The 19,763-nt window shown below is 41.0% G+C and overlaps 1 protein-coding gene across 1 annotated transcript; it reads right to left on the bottom strand.

The window, feature by feature from the left end:
* Positions 1-853: 853 nt before the first annotated feature.
* Positions 854-18,026, bottom strand: LOC124261131. The gene is given in 13 exon segments (XM_046695458.1): positions 854-2,713; positions 4,713-4,822; positions 5,468-5,569; positions 5,572-5,678; positions 7,152-7,284; positions 8,217-8,273; positions 8,731-8,830; positions 8,969-9,182; positions 10,282-10,410; positions 11,859-11,947; positions 12,350-12,498; positions 16,381-16,539; positions 17,997-18,026. Coding segments are annotated over 13 exon segments (3,060 nt in total). The 3' UTR covers positions 854-1,032.
* Between the last annotated feature and the right edge of the window lie 1,737 nt (positions 18,027-19,763).

Raw genomic sequence — 19,763 nt, 5'->3', positions numbered from 1 at the left:
CAGAATTATAATTAGCGAAATCATGTAAAACTGATATCAGTGATCATAAATATGTTATTTTTGAAATTCAATACTCACAGTAATTATCCGATTTTCACATTTCAAAACATACAGCAAATAACGCTGTGAATCGCGATTTCATACTGTGTCAAAAATGTCGCCATTTTCGATGAAGCCTATTTTGAAAGGTCATTTTCAGCACTTGAGCTTTGTCTAAAATAATAGTGGATGGTATCAAGAAACAGGAAATTTCCCGCAGAATTCGAAACTGTGAAGTGTATTTGTGTGCGTGGGATACTTTGATTTTTATTCGACTTCAAATTGAGTGTTGAAGGGGAAGGACATATATGTCCCTGTGGCATCCAGGGGGTTAAAAGCAGAGAAGTGGTCAGGATATACAAAGCTATAACTGAAAATTTATTACAACCTGAAAACTATGTGATGGCCAAAGATTGTAGCAGGATAAAACTGCAAACATCAAAAACAAATATATATGCTCTTCTGCATAACATACAAAGTTTCGGATTTATAAACCTTGAGGTTTCAGAGAAGACAGAGAGAGATGGATAGCCTTCCAAGTCATAAATTCACTGGGAATGAAAGTTCAGGTGAACTTAACTACCTGCATGTACAGACATGTGTTTGTTGTGGGAGCTGGAGTCACTCATGAAAGAACACAGTCATCATTGACTAGACTGGTCACATACCATCACAGCACAGTATCCATAGCGATTTCTGTACACAGCATGGTCATAGACTAATGCTGTCTCTGAATATATATAATTTTGACAGAAACTAATAATTCCTTTTCAACTGAAAAGCTTGGTTTCACATTTAAGTTTAGACCCCCCATCACGTGAGATCTACCACATCCCTGACCAATCATGTGAGATCTACCACATCCCCGACTAATCACTTGAGATCTACCACATCCCCGATCAATCACGTAAAATCTACCACATCCCCGACCAATCACGTGAGATCTACCACATCCCTGACCAATCACGTGAGATCTACCACATCCCCGACTAATCACGTGAGATCTACCACATCCCCATCTTGAGGCACTGCATCAAGTAGTTCCATCACTGTCTGTTCCACGTTCATCTGGCACTTGACGAGAGCTGCCTTGATTTGTTGTTTCCCGCATTGAGGTAAGATATCAGCGACCTTTAACACCAGGGTCTCATCCACTCTGTTTTCTGTTTTGCTCCGCCCACCTGATCTCCGCTTTCTCTGACGTCGGCCACAAAATTCTGTGTCATCCTCAGCATTCAAATCAATGACAACTTGATCATCAACAACATCATCAACATCTTCATTCATTAACTGTTTTCTACGACTTTGAGTAGATTTCCTTCGCCGTTTATTCGAAGGTCTAGAAACAGACTGAACAGCTTCATCATCATCATCATCATCATCATCATCAATTAACTGTTTTCTGCGACCACGAGGTGATTTTCTGCCTCGTTTGCTTGAAACTTTAGAGGTAGAGTGAACCGCAATGTCCAGTTCTTGAGCACCATAGTGTTTAGAATCAGGTCTTGCTATCTCAGCAGCTGCAGCTGAAGTTGATGGAACTGGATGAGGCATCAGTTCTGGGAGTTCAGGCAACTCCTTCATCTGACCAATGTCTACCTCAGGAAGACTGTCATCAGAGTCAGACTGTTGTGCGAGAATGTCTTTCTCCAGAATACTCTTCCCTGAGTATTCCTCTTTGTCTGCAATGTTCGAAGTGCCCGGTAAGTTGGCTATGCTAGGTAGTTCTGTAGAAGGCCCCTGTTGATCACGATTACTGAGTTTACTATCAAAAGTCATCTTTACAGTTAATTTTTCACCAATATTATCATCTGTCCTACTTTCAGATTCCTCTCTGTCACAGGAATGAGAATTTGCTTCCACCCCAGAACATCCAGGACTGGAGGATACATCCGCTCTTCTAGGTGAGAGTTCAACACAGGTTCTTGCAGCAGCTTCAGCCTCACTCTCAACTGGATCAACCTTGTTTCTGTCACATTCAGACAATCTCCTACTGACTTGAGTTTTTCGGTTTCTCTTCATGAGGTACACCTTTCCATGACATGGCGATACATGACTTATTTGCTGTGGAATCTCAATACAATCAGCACCACAGTTAAACTTCAACTTCTTCAATGGTGGGGAAAGAAATTTCTTAGATGCGCTACAATCTGTCTCATGTTCATTGTCTGTAAACATCCTTTTTGTCTTTCCATGTTCAGAAGAGGATGAGAATATTGCTAACTCTGTATCGATATCAAACACAGCATTAACTTCATCTTCCACAGGAATCCTGGAGTGAATTGTCTTGTCGTTTTCTTTTATATTTACTGCAGACTTTGAGTCAATGGGAATATTTACACATACACCATTCCTGGGGTTGGAAGCTGAAGAACTGATATGGTTCTTGGAGCACAGGGTCTTGGGATTATGGTCAAGGGGAGGTAACTCTTTGCTATCTTGATTGTCACAAGGAATATTATTTATAGGACTATCTCTTGCCTGGATTTCCTGAGAATCGTCTTCTATTTCCAAAACTAAGTCAGTGCATTCTGTTTGAGGTTTATGATTGATAGAGTTATTGTCTTGTTTGATCCCACTTTCTTCAACCTCAGTCGAGTTGTGTTTGGTTGATGGAGCGTTACGTTCCCTGAATCTGTTCACTATCAGCATATCATATTCCCCCTTGCTGGCTCTGAAATACAAATACAGCATTAGGAACAACGTTCACATGGCTACCTATCTAGGTCCACATTTAAGTACCTAATTCTTTGTACATAGGCCTATTTCTAGGGCTGTGTATTGGCAAATAAATTGTGTTGTACATGCAGAGCCTATTTTCTACATACTAAAGCCCTAAAATTAAATGTTATGGTTCTGAAAGCAGCAATCTCATAATTAGGTGGGATAGTTCTATGTTCTTTTTAGGCAATTTACAGTATGTAAAGGATGTGATTCTGTCAGTTACCAACAACATTAGTTTTAAATGAAAGTCTGTGTACATTTAACTTAAGCATAAGCAGATTTAATTTAAGCATCGAGATAATCACAAAAAGTCACTTCTTTGTTAACCCAATATACCAGTTCTCTGAATACATTTTTCAATATTATTGATATTACAATATATATTAGTATAGTGCCAATATCCAGCTCCGCTCAGCTGCTCAAAGGCACTTTGTCTTCCCTCAATCACAGGATGTCAATCGCAATGGAGCATCATATTATTGATATTATAATATATATTAGTATAGTGCCAATATCAAGCTCAGCTCAGCTGCTCAAAGGCACTTTGTCTTCCCTCAATCACAGGATGTCAATCTCAACGGAGCATCATATTTTCAATCTCAACTCCCTGAGGACCATACAATATGTATACACTATGTATTGTTTGAACAGCATATTGGGGTATACCAGTAATACTGTGCAGTCCTACCTATTTCATCTACATGTTACAGACATCAAAAAAGTGCAACAGGACAAGGATTACTCAGCACTTGCACCTGTATTGCTTGGAGTTTTACATAACCATGTATAGTGACACATCAGTTAGTATTCTGCTATACTTAAGTCGACCCGTGACGATCGGGTTGAAACTGGTCTTCAGCCACCTATGCATGCCTTAAGAGGCGATTAATAGGATTGGGTGGTCAGGCTCGCTGACTTGGTTGACACGTGTCATTGTATCAAAATTGCGTAGATCAACGTTCATGCTGTTGATCATTGGATTGTCTTGTCCAGACTTGATTATTTACAGACCGCCGCCATTAAGCTGGAATATTGCTGAGTGTGGCTTAAAACCCACTCACTCACTCTTGATCACTGGATTGTCTGGTCCACACTCGATAATGTACAGACTGCCGCCATATAGCTGGGATATTGCTGAGTGTGGCGTAAAACTAAACCCACTCACTCACTCTTAATCATTGGATTGTCTGGTCCAGACTGGATTATTTACAGACCGCCGCCATATAGCCGGGATATTGATGAGTGCAGCATTAAACAACAAACCAACCAACCGAGCTGAGGTAAGCGTGTAGGTCCCAGTAACCAGCACAGAGGTTCATTCTGACCTGGGATCTGGAGTCCAGTCTGAGTCTAACGCAGTAAGTCTTTGTCATAGTACTGACAGAGTACTCCCCAGGGAGTTGAGTTGGTTAACACAATGCCAGAAAAAAGAAGAAGAAAAAAAGACATCTGTTGATCAAGGTAACACTCCAGCGCCTCGGGCATGTACTAGTTGTGCCAGGGCTCCAGATAATTTTTCAACATCAGGAGTACGTACTCCTTATTGTTTCAATATATGAGTACTGGAAAACAATAAGAGTACATTTAGAGTACTGAATGGAATTTAATGGTGTATCATTAAACTTGTGCTTCGTTTCATATATGCATGACAGCATTGCTACTCTTGTGTAAACAGGTCAATAAACAAGAAAACAATACTTTTTCAGATAAATATGTCTGTAAATGATTCTAAGACCGTACACAATTGCTGTGGTGCGTATCTGCTGCGTTTTCTAACTTATTTCCTACCGTATTGTGTATACATACGCCGATACGGCCCTTATCTGTAGCCCTGTGTGCGCTATATAAATGTCCTATGATAAGAATGATAATACTGACAGAGTACTGGAGCTCTGACAGTTAATTCCAGCATGGTTGAGTTGAACAAGACCAATGTTTAGTAAACTGACCTCTTCTGTATTTCCTGGGAGGTGACGGCGAGGTACTGTACTGTGGCCTCCACACAGCTTGTGTGTCGGACCTCCAACTCCGGGTGCTCCTCCAGGTCTTTCATGGCCAGCTGGAGTGAGTGAGTGATACACAAACTTAATGAAGGATTGGGTAAAGACATGGCTAACATCAACATGATAAATGATCACATTATTTATGTAGTAGGAAACTGGAACCGTTACAGTAGATGTCAAAAATGCTCTATGAAGCCATCTCAGAGTTAAAACGGTTGTGGTGCCATTTCATAACGTGAATTTTGTGGAACTTGGTCTGAGTGAGTGTGTGAGTTCAGTTTTACGCCGCTTTTAACCATATTCCAGCTATATCACGGCGGGGGACACCAGAAATGGGCTTCACACATTGTACCCATGTGGGGAATCAAACCTGGGTATTCGGGCGTGAAGTGAAAAACTTGGTCTGAACTTACAAATATCAATAAATGATGTCGTTAAGAATATAACATCTCACAGCACACAAAACATCACAGTATGCTGTTGTTTTATGCTGGACATAAATATGACAGAAATAGTACTATTTTGAATCAGGATTGCATATTCTGTAGCGTTTACCACTAGTAAGAGTCTGATGCTGACATGAGAAACATAATCCTGGTGAGATGGGATCGAACCCACAATTTCAGGTTTCATGCATGCCCAAAGGCCTCAACACTGCATTCCATTCCAGAAAACACTGTGTATTCCAGCAACAGACTTACCTGTACTTGAGCCAGAGTGGGTTCCCCACACCTTGCCGACCCCTGACAAACATCTCCTCCACACTTGACGACGTAGTCCCCTGGGTCCCCCTCTATGATGTACAAGAGAGGCGAGCTGATATGTCCTTCTGTCTGAAGTCCTCCTTCCATTCCACCATTTTGGTCACCTGGCGCCAGAAGCGACCATCTTTCAGGCTGTTGGCAATGTCATCTGGGGAAGGATATGATTGTCTGTTGCACTATCAAACATATTTGTTATTGTCTACATTGGTATTACCTGTGAAGATATAATATGGTACATGTGACAGTCTGGTTGCAAAGACAAAGAAATCAGCACACAATCAGGACAGATGGTGACACACAGTCAGGCCACATGGTGATACACAATCAGGTCACATGGTGATAAACAATCAGGTCACATGGTGATACACAATCAGGCCATATGGTGACACAATCAAGTCACATGGTGACACACAATCAGGTCACATGGTGACATACAATCAGGTCACATGGTGACACACAATCAGGACAGATGGTGATACACAATCAGGTCACATGGTGACACACAATCAGGACAGATGGTGATACACAATCAGGTCACATGATGATACACAATTGGATCACATGGTGACATACAATCAGGCCACATGGTAACACACAATCAGGGATAGTGACACACAGTCAGGCCACATGGTGATACACAATCAGGTCACATGGTGACACACAATCATGTCAGATGGTGACACAATCAGGTCACATGGTGACATGAATAATGGATCACATGGTGACACATAATCAGGTCACATGGTGAAACACAATCAGGTCACATGACACACAATCATGTCACATGGTGACATACAATCAGGTCACATGATGACACATAATCAGGTCACATGATGACACAATCATGTCACATGGTGACACACAATCAGGTCACATGGTGACATACAATCGGATCACATGGTGACACATAATCAGGTCACATGGTGACACACAATCAGGTCACATAGTGAGACATAATCAGGTCACATGGTGACATAAATCGGATCACATAGTGACACAATCAGGTCACATGGTGACACAATCAGGTCACATGGTGACACAATCAGGTCACATGGTGACATACAATCAGGTCACATGGTGACATACAATCAGGTCACATGGTGACATACAATGAGGTCACATGATGACATACAATGAGGTCACATGATGATACTTAATTAGGTGACATAGTGACACAATCAGCTCACATGACACACAATCAGGCCACATAGTGACACAATCAGGTCACATGATGGCTCACAATCACATCACATGATGACACACAATCAGGTCACATGATACTCAATCAGGTCACATTGTAACACAATCAGGTCACATGACACAATCAGGTCACATACTGCCACAATCAGGTCAAATGGTGACACACAATCAGGTCACATACTGACACACAATAATGTCACATGATGACACACAATAGGGTCACACTGATGCCAAATCAGGTCACATTGTATTTACAATGATCATCTGATGATGCACAATCAAGTCACATAGTGACACACGAACTGTGCAGCAATTATAAACTTTTTGCAAGGTGAATGTATTCACTATAGAACTATGCCAAAACACTGATTTGTTTTGACAGTTCCAGGTATTCTAGCAGGACTCTGAAGAGTCGTCCTACCAGCTCGTTTCCTCTCCATCAAAAGCGGTATCGTCATCTCCCCACCATCACATCGCCACACCCATCGGTAGTCACCACACTTTAGTCGACAACTTCGATACCGCACACCTGCCCGCTCCAAGCGCTTACAGTGCTGTTGGTGAGAACACTATGATAAAACAGAGACATGCAGACGGGAACAGATATTTAACAAACTGCCCTTACTTCTCCAGCAACCGGCGCAAACAAAACTGTCAAGATTTGATTTTAGTGGCAAACACTCGTAATCTAGCACTCAACTACATTTAATGTGACATTTTTTGTGTATGTCAATTGTCATTGTTTTCATCCATGCACAGACAACTTGTCATGACAGTAAGTGACCGTTCATAATTTATGGCTGTGGGCGGGGGTGATGATGATTTCTATAGAGAAGCATGTACAATGTGAATGACCTCCCCTAAAATTTATGTACAAAGTAAGTGATCCCTCCTGCTTGTCATGTATAAAAAAATCAATGTCCCCCTCCCCCTTCCATAGTTTTAAGAATAACTTTTAATATCTTTATGTACAAAATTGCTGACCCTCATAGTACTTTGTGTACAAAACTGCTGCCCCCAACTCCACAGAACAAAATGGGTGATCCCCTTAAAATCATCATCACAACCCCAAATTATGAACGGACCCTAAAGAAAAAGACATGCCGAGAAAACATGTTTCACTTCATTAATGTGAGCAAGAGACACTCACATTTTTCAGTAATTCAAGCTCACATATGGATATGCTTTCATGATGATTAAAACAAGCAATCACAACTTGTGCAACTCATTGATTCGATACAAATAATTCAGCAGATCCTGACACCTAAGGGGCACAACTCTGTAACCTGTATACATGAATCTGTCCATGTTGTTAATAAGTACATGCAGCACAATGAAAATCACACCGTCCTCCTTCCTTGTTCATTTGGACAGCTAAAGTATGTAATATAAATCTTAAAAATGGCTGTTTCAGAAACAGTGAAATACTCTCAATACTTGACCAGACAGCAACACGGTAAGATTGTACTTTGGGCTTACCACTTACCTCACCCAGACCCACTTTGTCACCACCCATTTCTTGTGTGTCAACCTCAGGATTATACTGAAGTTGAAACAAATAAAACTCTCTCAAACACGTAGCAGTAAATCATCTTCAGCTATCTTAGAAAATGCCCAACCCATCAGCATGGGTACACTACTACACTACAAGGATTCAGAGTCACAGAGTCAGAGTGAGGTGAGGTGAAATTGGGTTTTACGTGAGTGAGTGAGTGAATATTTGAGTCATATGAGTGAGTGGACGTGCAAGCGTGAGTGTATGTGAGTGGTGTATGAGTGACTGCTTGTACTGAGCCCAGAGTAAGCTGGTTTTATAGTGCTAGCCCACTGAGATACCATGAGTGAGCGAGTGAAGCATGAATACCCCACTCAGACACATTATACTGACTCTGGCCGACCAGTCCTTGTTGTGCACCATTAATGCCAATATCAGGCAGAGACCAACCAGTACCATATTTTAACGCTCTTTGGTATGATGCGGTCGGGAACCCGAACCTGACGTGACCTTCGCGCTCATAACCACTACCCACGCCCCGGCGAGTTAGAGTCAGAGTGACAGAGAGCGGAAGTCGGAGCAAGCAATGGGCAGACTGAAGTGTCCTGTATTATAATATTAGCAACAGTAACAATTTCAGAAGATCTTGTGGACCTAGCATCTATTTCACAAAGTGATCTTAGCTGACTGTCGTAAGCTAATGGTTAAGTATGGAGTTATGATCATCTTAGTGATGTGATTGCTTTGTGGAAAGGGACACAGAATATGGACAACTCGGGAGTACTGGTGAGTTCTCTTTAAGTAAGAGATCATACCCATCAGAACCAATGTCATTAGTGTAGAGGAAGTTTTCCTGAGACTGTGATAGTAGCTTGGTTACTGCTGACTTCTGCTGGGGTGGGAATGAACGGGGTGACTTCACCGGCTTCGATTTGGGGAAAACTGCATCCCTGTCCCCTGTAAATACATCACAGCAACAAATCTCAGTGAACATCATCTTATCATTAATTGTTAGTGTAGCAAGCAGGGATTTACAGGACGCGAATTCCTGCATCCTATACGCATTAAAATTGACAATGGACGCAACAAAATTTATTAGCGCATCCACAGGGACGCAGAAAAAGTCCAAATACTTTTTGTAAAAATTCCAATCAAGAAACAATAAGTTATCAAAGAGTTTGCTACTAGCTGGGTTATGGTATCACTTGCAATTCAATTACTGTAACAAATAATGTGATGATCATGATACATTTATTAGTGCATCCACAGGGACGCAGAAAAAGTCCAAATACTTTTTGTAAAAATTCCAATCAAGAAACAATAAGTTATCAAAGAGTTTGCTACTAGCTGGGTTATGGTATCACTTGCAATTCAATTACTGTAACAAATAATGTGATGATCATGATACACAAGACAATAACTGTACTACTAATAATATAATTTTGTTGTCCAGGACCCCTGTGAAAATTAAGAGTACGAGTCCCAGGGATCAAGGTAAATCCCTGAGCAAGGGAGGTAACTCGTATTACCTAGAAACCAGTCTTAGTAATCTTAGGCTCAGTTTTTATTCATTACACTGCTTATACTGAATCTAACAAACCCTAGTAGAAGGCTAGACTCTGTATAGCAGTGTAACGAATAATACTGAGTCTGTGTTTACTTAGACTGCCTAGAAACCAAATCCAAAGCCAGTTTTTGAGGGTATAAGGACATCCTTTCCATCAAGGTTTTTAGGGCTTTCTTTTGGGTGTCAGTCAGCTTTTCAAAACTGAATTTCTGAACTTGATGACAATCAGTGGGCCTTGTTGTTCATATGGCCTCCCAAGCTGGTTTGTAACAAACATTCTGATTGGTGTGTTTGACCGAGAGCCAATCAACAGGCAAACAGAAATCAAGGGCAGGTCATCAGAGATTGAGAGTACCATGGTGTAGGTTTACAGTCCTGGAGATATAGAGGATACATGTTACTATGTAAAACTTCTTCTTGTCATTTACAATAATCATAACCCTGTATTTTTATTTGATTTGCTTTTCTTTCACAACCTTATGAACATACTTCGTAACATGTTGGCAGAGTGTCGTCCCAGCTCCATCAGCTGATACACAGATTCTTTGTGCTGCTGTCTTCGCTTGATCAAGCCTCTTTTTATCAGAACCTCCACACGCCACCAAGCTTGACAAAATCCTGAAATACAGGTGTGTACACATTGAGTGAGTGACTATAGTTTTACCCAGCAATATCATGGTGGAGAGTGTGACCGAAGAGTGAGTTTAGTTTTATGCCGCACTCAGCAATATTCCAACTATATGGCGGCGGTCTGTAAATAACTGAGTCTGACCAGACAATCCAGTGATCAACAGCATGAGCATCGATCTGCACAATTCGGAACCGATGACATGTGTCGACCAAGTCAGCGAGCCTAACCACCCGATCCCGTTAGTCACCTTATACGACAAGCATTGGTTACTGAAGATCAATATTCTAACACGGACCTTCACGGGTATCATGGTGGAGAAACCAGAAACAGTTTTAACACATACGAAAAACCTGAATTATCTGTTATGTATGAATTAAGTTGGTAAGTTTTAAGCCTTGGCAACAAAATCGTGAATCACTTGCAACAATGCTTTGTTGGATGAGGATATCGCCTTTCTTGCATGATAAATGCCCACAGTCTTTTGTCATCATTGCTTTGTTTTGCAAATTATGACATCTTTTCTCTTATTAAAATGTCTGCCTTGAATTTCTCTCTCTCAAAACGAGGAAATCAAAAGCCAACTTAATTGTTTCTTTTGGATCAGAGTTCCTCAAAAGTAGTTGCCACATCAGACCAATCAATGCATTCACAATGCACACATAAACAACCCGTGTTATACATGTCCAGGGTGGTGCTAAGAGGGTCAAACCTGTGTTATACATGTCCAGGGTGGTGCTAAGAGGTCAAACCCGTGTTATACATGTCCAGGGTGGTGCTAAGAGGTCAAACCCATGTACAGGGTGGTGCTAAGAGGTCAAACCCGTGTTATACATGTCCAGGGTGGTGCTAAGAGGGTCAAACTCGTGTTATACATGTCCAGGGTGGTGCTAAGAGGGTCAAACCCGTGTTATACATGTCCAGGACGGTGCTAAGAGTGTCAAACCCGTGTTATACATGTCCAGGGTGGTGCTAAGAGGGTCAAACCCGTGTTATACATGTCCAGGGTGGTGCTAAGAGGGTCAAACCCGTGTTATACATGTCCAGGGTGGTGCTAAGAGGGTCAAACCCGTGTTATACATGTCTAGGTCGGTGCTAAGAGGGTCAAACCCATGTTATACATGTCCAGGGTGGTGCTAAGAGGGTCAAACCCGTGTTATACATGTCCAGGGTGGTGCTAAGAGGGTCAAACCCGTGTTATACATGTCCAGGGTGGTGCTAAGAGGGTCAAACCTGTGTTATACATGTCCAGGATGGTGCTAAGAGGGTCAAACCTGTGTTATACATGTCCATGGTGGTGCTAAGAGGGTCAAACCTGTGTTATACATGTCCATGGTGGTGCTAAGAGGGTCAAACCCGTGTTATACATGTCCAGGGTGGTGCTAAGAAGGTCAAACCCGTGTTATACATGTCCAGGGTGGTGCTAAGAGGGTCAAACCTGTGTCATCTCCAAGGAAGATCTCCTCACAAAGGGACTTGGTCTCACACTTGAGAACCTCTTCAGGAATCAGTGCCACATCATCGCTCCTGGAAATGCAAAATGATTTAGTAAGTTCGCTTTGAACAGTTAAGTGAGTGAGTTTAGTTTTACGCCGCATTCAGCAATATTCCAGCTATATGGCAGCGGTCTGTAAATAATTGTCTGGACCACACAATCCAGTGATCAACAGCATGAGCATCGATCTGCACAATTAGGAACAGATGACATGTGTCTAGTAAATCAGTGAGCCTGACCACCCAATCCCCTAGTTGCCTCTTACAACAAGCATGGGTTGCTGAAGACCAATTCTAACCCAGATCTTCACGAGTCAATACCTGTACTAAACCACTTGATACCTCTTGTAATAATTAAGTGGATTTGATACTTGAAGTAAAGCAATCAGAATTGTACAATATCGCTGTAGAATGTAGCTTCACTATTCTACTCACCCTGATCTCTCCACCTGCTCAACGAGATCAAGCAGGGATACAAGGATGGCCCCAGCGGAACTGACAAACTTCCCATCATTAGGACGGTCCATGGACTTCTCCTTCTTCTCCTGGATCTCCTTCAAACGTTGCAATGTCTCACCTCCAATCTGAAATCAATGAACTCTGTATTACAGCATTGACCATATAATTATTTATATGGCCTCTAATTATAGGAATCTCTTGTGACTAACTATCCTTATTTTTTGTCATCTCTCTTGACCAGCATGAGGTATTGGGAACATTTTCTACTCTGGGTGAGTGAGTGAGTTTAGTTTTACGCTGCACTCAGCAATATTCCAGCTATATGGCGGAGGTCTATAAATAATCGACTTTGGACCAGACAATCCAGTGATCAACAGCATGAGCATCGATCTGCGTACGTCTTTATATTTTGTCTTATAATACTAATTAGTTTAGACAGAGTGTATTCAGTATAGATTAGTAAATCTACATACATAAACACTACCTTTTGACAAATCCTCTGTGCAAGATAAAAGTAATTAATCAATCAGCGTGTTATCGGTTAATCCTTTGATCGATGTTTATAATGTTGAGTAGTTATATAATGATGGTTCTATTACAGGGCACCTTATAGGCTTATTTCTACGTAATTCCGCTCCCAGCGCCTAGTATAAAATAGTGATTTTCGAGCAGAGACATCATTCGATGTACAGCTGAGCTCGCCAGCCTAGACCCGTTAAAGTGTCTATGATAAGATGGGTTTCGCTAGGGCAACCCATTTTTTCAGCAACCACAAATCAACTACTGACTAGATCTCGACATGCCGATTGGAGTTTCCTTTATAGAAGCCTTTAAAATCTGTAGGGTACCATGAGTTTCGGCAACCCCAATGCAATGGAACCAAAAAGCCTAACATTTCGAGATTTCCATTTAGACATTTGGTTCCCAGGCATGTATACAGCAACCTATCTGTACTTCCAGAATAATGGCAGTCGAAGCAACATACGAAAATATGGGCTGCGCACATGGGCACGGGAAGAGTATCTGGAATCCAAGTACAACCCACCAAAGCCAATGTAGAAGACGATGTTAGATGGAACTGCGCCATAGAATGGGCTACAGCCGATTTCGGATTCCGGGCATGTCCTCTGTTTCGAGTAGACATTTGGCTGCTACACCTACAGGAGTAGAAATAGGACCACTACGATGCTATACAAAAGCTCCCCATACGAGAACTATACTATCTCGAAGTTGTAGGCCGACACAGCTACACCCCCAAGGTCCAAATCTAGATACGATACTATCCCGAACAAACTAGTCGCTTTTGAATGGCGTGAAAGAAAGACCAAAAATGCCATCGGCATAGAAAAATCGAAATACTAGATAGAGGAAGTACCGGAAATCGTAGTAGGTCGTACTATACTATGCGGGTCGACGAGAGATCGCGAAAGACGACTGGAAGAGATTTTGCATGCTGCCAATGCAGAAGAATGGCGTAGAGATGCATGGCATCGTCTAGAGACGATGCGAGAGGACTACAAACAGAACGAAGAAAAACGAACGGAGGAAGTCCATCACCTCGAAGAGATCGTTGCCACCAAAAAGCGCTATGCAGAGATTTTGAAAAAAGCACAGGAAATGGCCAAAAACGGTCCCTCCCTTCCCAGCACAATCCGCCTGTCTTGCCTTTCGGCAAAACCCTGTTCTGTTCTCGGATGGCGTATACAGAAATCCAAATGGGACTCCAGCAAGATTTCCTATAGAGTAGTTGTGCAAAGAAGGAGAGAGGAAAACGAAAGCGACTCCAGCGAACCAATAGCAGTTTGGGCAAACAAAGGTCTAGAACGAATTCTCTCCGCATGCAACAAGTTTGCGGAAGAGAAATGTGATAGTTGGGGACAATCTATGTATTGGACTCCCAATGGAACAATTTCTTTCTGCGTAGAGCCTAGCAGGAGTTTCAAAAAAGAAAAAGGTGTTCCGATCTATTGGAATCCAGTGTCTGTCGTATCGCTGCCAGATGCTATGGAAGAATCTGTTCGCCGAACAATTGCTGTGGAATCTGCAGTGCAAGATCTCGAAAGACTACAACAAAAGGCAATAGAAGAAACGAAGCCAACAAAAACCAACGAAACAACACGTATATTCGATATGCTTCCTGAGGAAAACATTTGTCGGAAATTTGCTTCTGCAACCTATCGTGGAAACCAGAGAACCATACTGTGGCTGGTTCCAATTGCAGATGGGCTGGAGACAACAGACGAAGATGTACCTGTGTGTGGATTCTATCTAGAAAAAGAAATCAAGCGGCTTGGAGGACACGACGCTCTTCGAAACAGCCAATCTCCGATTCCCTGCTCCATTGGCAAACCAAAAAGAACACCACAGAAAAAGAACGATAGACTCTGCATGCTAGAAATTGCAAGGTCTACAAGACAACATGGCCAGTAGAAATGCAGAACAAAATCTTCCCACAATGGGCTACTGGATACAAACTACCGAGAGACCAGTTCTTCCACTTCTTGGCCGTTTCTGGAGAAATATGTCCAAGTACGGTAGGAGTTTCTATTTTCTTGGCAATACATTCTAGATTTTCCAAGGAATTATATTCCATGCTGGGTTTCGTTTTTGCTAGGGCATTGCGGAATTCCTTGAATGGGAAGCGGGGTGGATTCCGTCTTTTGTATACAATATGCATTGCTGCAAAAATATGTAGTTCTATATACTATATTTCCTATGCGTACACATATATTTTTTTCGACTACATGTAGTGGGGGTGCCCGACCTTGGAAACTGGTTGGGGTGTGGCTGTCTTCGTCTCGTCGGCATGTTTGTCGACTGGTCCTGTACTTCCAGGTCTTGTAGACGGCCTTCCAGAGAAACATGGCAGCTATCGAAAGGTAAGTCCACTTTTGCATCAATTCTAGAATCTGTCGCACTTTCTGGATATCCAGATGGGTCTCTTCTTGTTCCTCTTCTATTTCCTCCTGGAGTTCTTCATCGTTGTCGTCTTCCTTGTCTGCTCTAGACAAGATGTCGACCAACACAGTCGTGGTCTTGCGATAGTTGTCTTTTTGGAGGCATTTTGTTTGTACTCTATATCTACATCATTGTCATAGGTACAAACTAGGTGCATACTAGGCAAACTCCAAGCAAATCCTAGAGTTTGCTAGAAGTTTGCAAGAAGTTTGCTAGGGTTTGCTAGAGTTTACTAGAAGTTTGCAAGAAGTTTGCTAGGGTTTGCTAGAAGTTTGCTAGGTTTTGCTTGGAGTTTGCTAGAAGTTTGCAAGAAGTTTGCTAGAGTTTGCTAAAAGTTTGCTAGGATTTGCTTGGAGTTTGCCTAGTTTGCACCTAGTTTGTACCTAGATTTATTACAATCAGACAAGAACTACCGGGGATATTTTCAAATAACTGCATCTGATGGGCATCCACCCTTCTTAATGTCGCACTGTTTAAGTTGAAGAAATTAACCGTAACCGTGATGAGCGAGGCTGATCATCGTTTTCACTATTACTAGCGTCTGGCTCGAACAAATAAGGCCTAGCAACACCAAGTGATTTTGACAGAATCATCTATGAAAACAAGTTATAACTTGGAAACTAGGCAAAGCAGGAGACAAAATTAAATGACAGTAGATTGTGAGAACATATAGCTTTCATTTTTCACAACACTTGTCACGATTTCAGGTTTATACAAACCTGTAAACAAGATAATTTACCCCCTGAAATGTACAGGAATTCTACATCTGCCCTCATATCCATTCCTCATATGACGTCACAGAGACACGCCCCTCTGATTGGTTGAAATTTCTACGCGGGTCAGAATTGAGCACTGTTGTCAAAAAGGTTGATTTAAGTTATTTAAAGATCGAAATGAGTAGTTTTAATGACGGGGTTTCATTTATAACGATGCCAATTAGTGATATATGTATGTGTACCCCCCTAGAGTATATGTGATCTTTAATCATAGTACATCATCATAGAGAAGATAATGTGTATCATTACACCCCAAGAATCATGTTTTCTTACCCCTTCTAAGGTCTTGGCTTGAGACACTGACTTGATGGGACTGTCTGCTAGTTCGAGTGAGACAATAGCTCTTGATGTACATTCAGCAGCTGACTTCAAATACTGTCTTGTTCTCTGCCATCTCTCGCGTTGTATCAAACCTCTCATAAAGAGATATCTCTGTAACAATGTTAACAGAAAATTAGAATAGACTTGGGTCACATATATCTGGGGTACATATACTAAATGAGACCAAGACCTAGATGGTCATGTTGTTTTACCCAGCCTTGACATGAAGAAAAGACATACTGGGCTTACTAAAGAAATAGATCCAAAATACAATGTGTGGCATCTACTATGAGCCTGGTCAACTGATGTCCACACACACACACACACACACTGCACGCACGAGCACACACACACACACACACACGACGCTTGCACGACGCAGCACAAGCACACACACACACACGCACACACACACACACACACACACACACACACACACACACACACACACACACACACACACACACACACACACACACGGGGTTTAAGGCTAATGTGAACAAGTTCAGCTCACCCCATATCAGGAGGCATGAGAAAAGTGGTATTTATTGTTATTTGTGGCGATAATGGATAGTTGTTTGGATGGACGTTTATCATTAATGGCTAAGTGCCCAGATACATAGGAGGATCTCAAAATTGCAGAAAAATATTCTGAAATCTATAGACCTCCCAAATATTTATTCCTGCTCGTCACAATAGGCGATCGTGTTTCTTTCCAACGAAGTTTGCAAATTTTGGCTTTAAGGATAGGTCCGTCGCCTATTCTCACGGGTTTCCTATTCTCGCTGTAAATACGTTTTCTCCTGAAATCGCCGATGTGTGACACTTAGCGGTTGTTTACATCATCGACTGGTAACTAGGAAGTGGACCAAGTCGGTGAATGATCAAAATCTTGCAGTGTCACGAATATTGGGGAGTTTATACCAACTTGGACATATCATTACTTTTTCTCGCCCTTTCCGGCAGGATTGCTCTTACATACACTCAATAACCTTATTTCCTGGTAATACCGCGAGAATGGGAGAAGCCTCGTTTCGTCAATGGCGGATGGCATTGTTTATCACCGGGCTCACGAGTGGTAATTCACCTGATGGATCTGGCAGCTGATATATGCAGATGTTAGAGGAGAAGGCCCTTCATTTAATAATAACAACAAGCATTCATACGATAAGAATTGTTTGTGTTATTTTTTCAGCCGATATCCGTAAGTACCGCGAGAATAGGAAACGCCTTCCTAATAACTAGTGTCTAAACAAACTACATACTAGTTTTGTCGTGCTGATTCAATTAGCCCCCTGCGTGCTAATCTTTTTCCTAATTAGGGTTGATCTCCTGAAATATGTGTGAGCTGAACATTATGAAAGTAAATAACAACTTGAAGGAAGAACTCAAGAAGACCGGGCCGCGACACCACTGAAAGTTATTTTCGACACTTTAAAGAGTAATAACGAAATTGGCAGCGTAAAATGATACAACATGTACCTATATAATGCATGTGCTCAAACGTATATATAGCTTTTGCAAGACATATCAGTTTTATAGGTAAATAACATTGTTTTGACACTTACCAAATCACGATATTTTCTTTTGCCCGCCATTTTGAAAAGGAATCGGGAGCATAGCGTTCATCACATATCAGTAAAACTCCATGTCATTTTATACCCATTTATATTTCAAATGGAAATAAAAATCAATACGTTTTATTACAACAAGTTATGATATAATATATTATATTATAATAAAGCGGTTCTTGAAATGACTTTTTGTTAATGTGGTGAATTGATGCACTATAAAATGGAGTACTCCCTGTCAGTAAAATATAAAAGAACATATCAAAATAAGCCGGATCATGATTTACGTTTTAATCTATAATTTTGCTAGTAAACACATTTGACCTATGAATGGTATTTTGGTTCATTTAACAAAACCGCAAAATATATTTTAATGTTTCGGTTGAAAATAATCGTTTGACTATTGAGAAACCAAAATAGATAAGATACCAAACACAAATAAACCCCAATGCTGATCAATTTCATAAAACATCGTATGCTATTGGGTAATTTCAATCACAATAAAATCAAATCTTGGTTCAAGCTACCGCTGAACAAATGAAAAAAATACATCTAAACAATGAAAAAAATACAATAAGATGTAAGATTTAATTAAATCATACAATTTCCTTGGAGAAGACACAGGTTCGCTTCTCTTAGAAACAGTATTGGTCATGTATAACAGCTTTCTGATTTGTGTACTGCGAATTCGGGGTACCAGTCAAATCGCCACAGCTAGAAAATGCCCCAGCACTTTTGGTCAAATTGCCCCAGGTTTGGTCAAATTGCCCCAAGGGGGTAATCAAAATGCCCCAATTTATTCAAAATGATTAAATATATGCCATAAATGCATAGTTTGTGTAAATGTCGATATTATATTCTTCACATAATATTATGTAGTACTATTTCTGATGAATGTTCCATTAGTAAACTGATAAGAGCAAAAGTAATATTCCTGTATAGACAACACTGTAATATTTATTATTTGCACGTTATTAATGTTTATTGTAAAGAATTACAAGAATAAAATGAAATGTTTGTATAATATGTTTATTGGCCCCTGGGGCAATTTGACCAAACCTGGGGCGATTTGACTGGCACCCCTGCGAATGCATCGATTGCTCTGATGTGTCAACTACTTTCACATAAGACTCCTGACGAACTCTGATCCAAAAGAATTCATTAAGTCGATTTCTTATTTCTACTTTTTGAGCAAGATTTTGATTCTCGGCGAACATGGTAAATTTAAGAGAGAATGTGTTGTCATCATTTCCAAAACAAAGCGATTGTGACAGAAGGTTATAGGGTATTATAATGCTAGAAAGGCGATATCATCATCCAACTTCATGTAAATTGTGCAGTAAGGACATCACTGCAGATATTTCCAGTACTCAATGGGAACAGGTCAAAAGGGCCAAAGGCCAAAACTGGAAAAGTCAAAAGGGCCAAAGAAAAGTCAAAAGGGCCATAGATTAAAGTCAAAAGGGCCATAGATTAAAGTCAAAAGGGCCATAGATTAAAGTCAAAAGGGCCAAACTTTTAGAAAATAGTAAGATTGGAAGAAATTCATTACATGTTGTTGCAAGTTTTTTGCAAGTCAGAACATAGCGGTCACCATGATAACATATCAAAGCATTGTCGCAAATGATTCACGATGGTGTTATCCGGTGTTCATGGTGTCACGTTCAGCATTATGAACCACTGATTCCATTGTACTTAGGAAACCAAGCTTGTGTTTTCTTTTTCTTAGAAGTAAAGACTGCGCATTTGAAATAATATAAATGA

This window comes from Haliotis rubra, unplaced genomic scaffold (genome assembly GCF_003918875.1).
Source record: "Haliotis rubra isolate DU_JTF1 unplaced genomic scaffold, ASM391887v1 Scf79, whole genome shotgun sequence".
NCBI lineage: Eukaryota > Metazoa > Mollusca > Gastropoda > Lepetellida > Haliotidae > Haliotis > Haliotis rubra.
The sequence above is the reverse complement of the archived record's forward strand: the minus strand, read 5'-3'. Positions and strand labels throughout refer to the sequence as shown.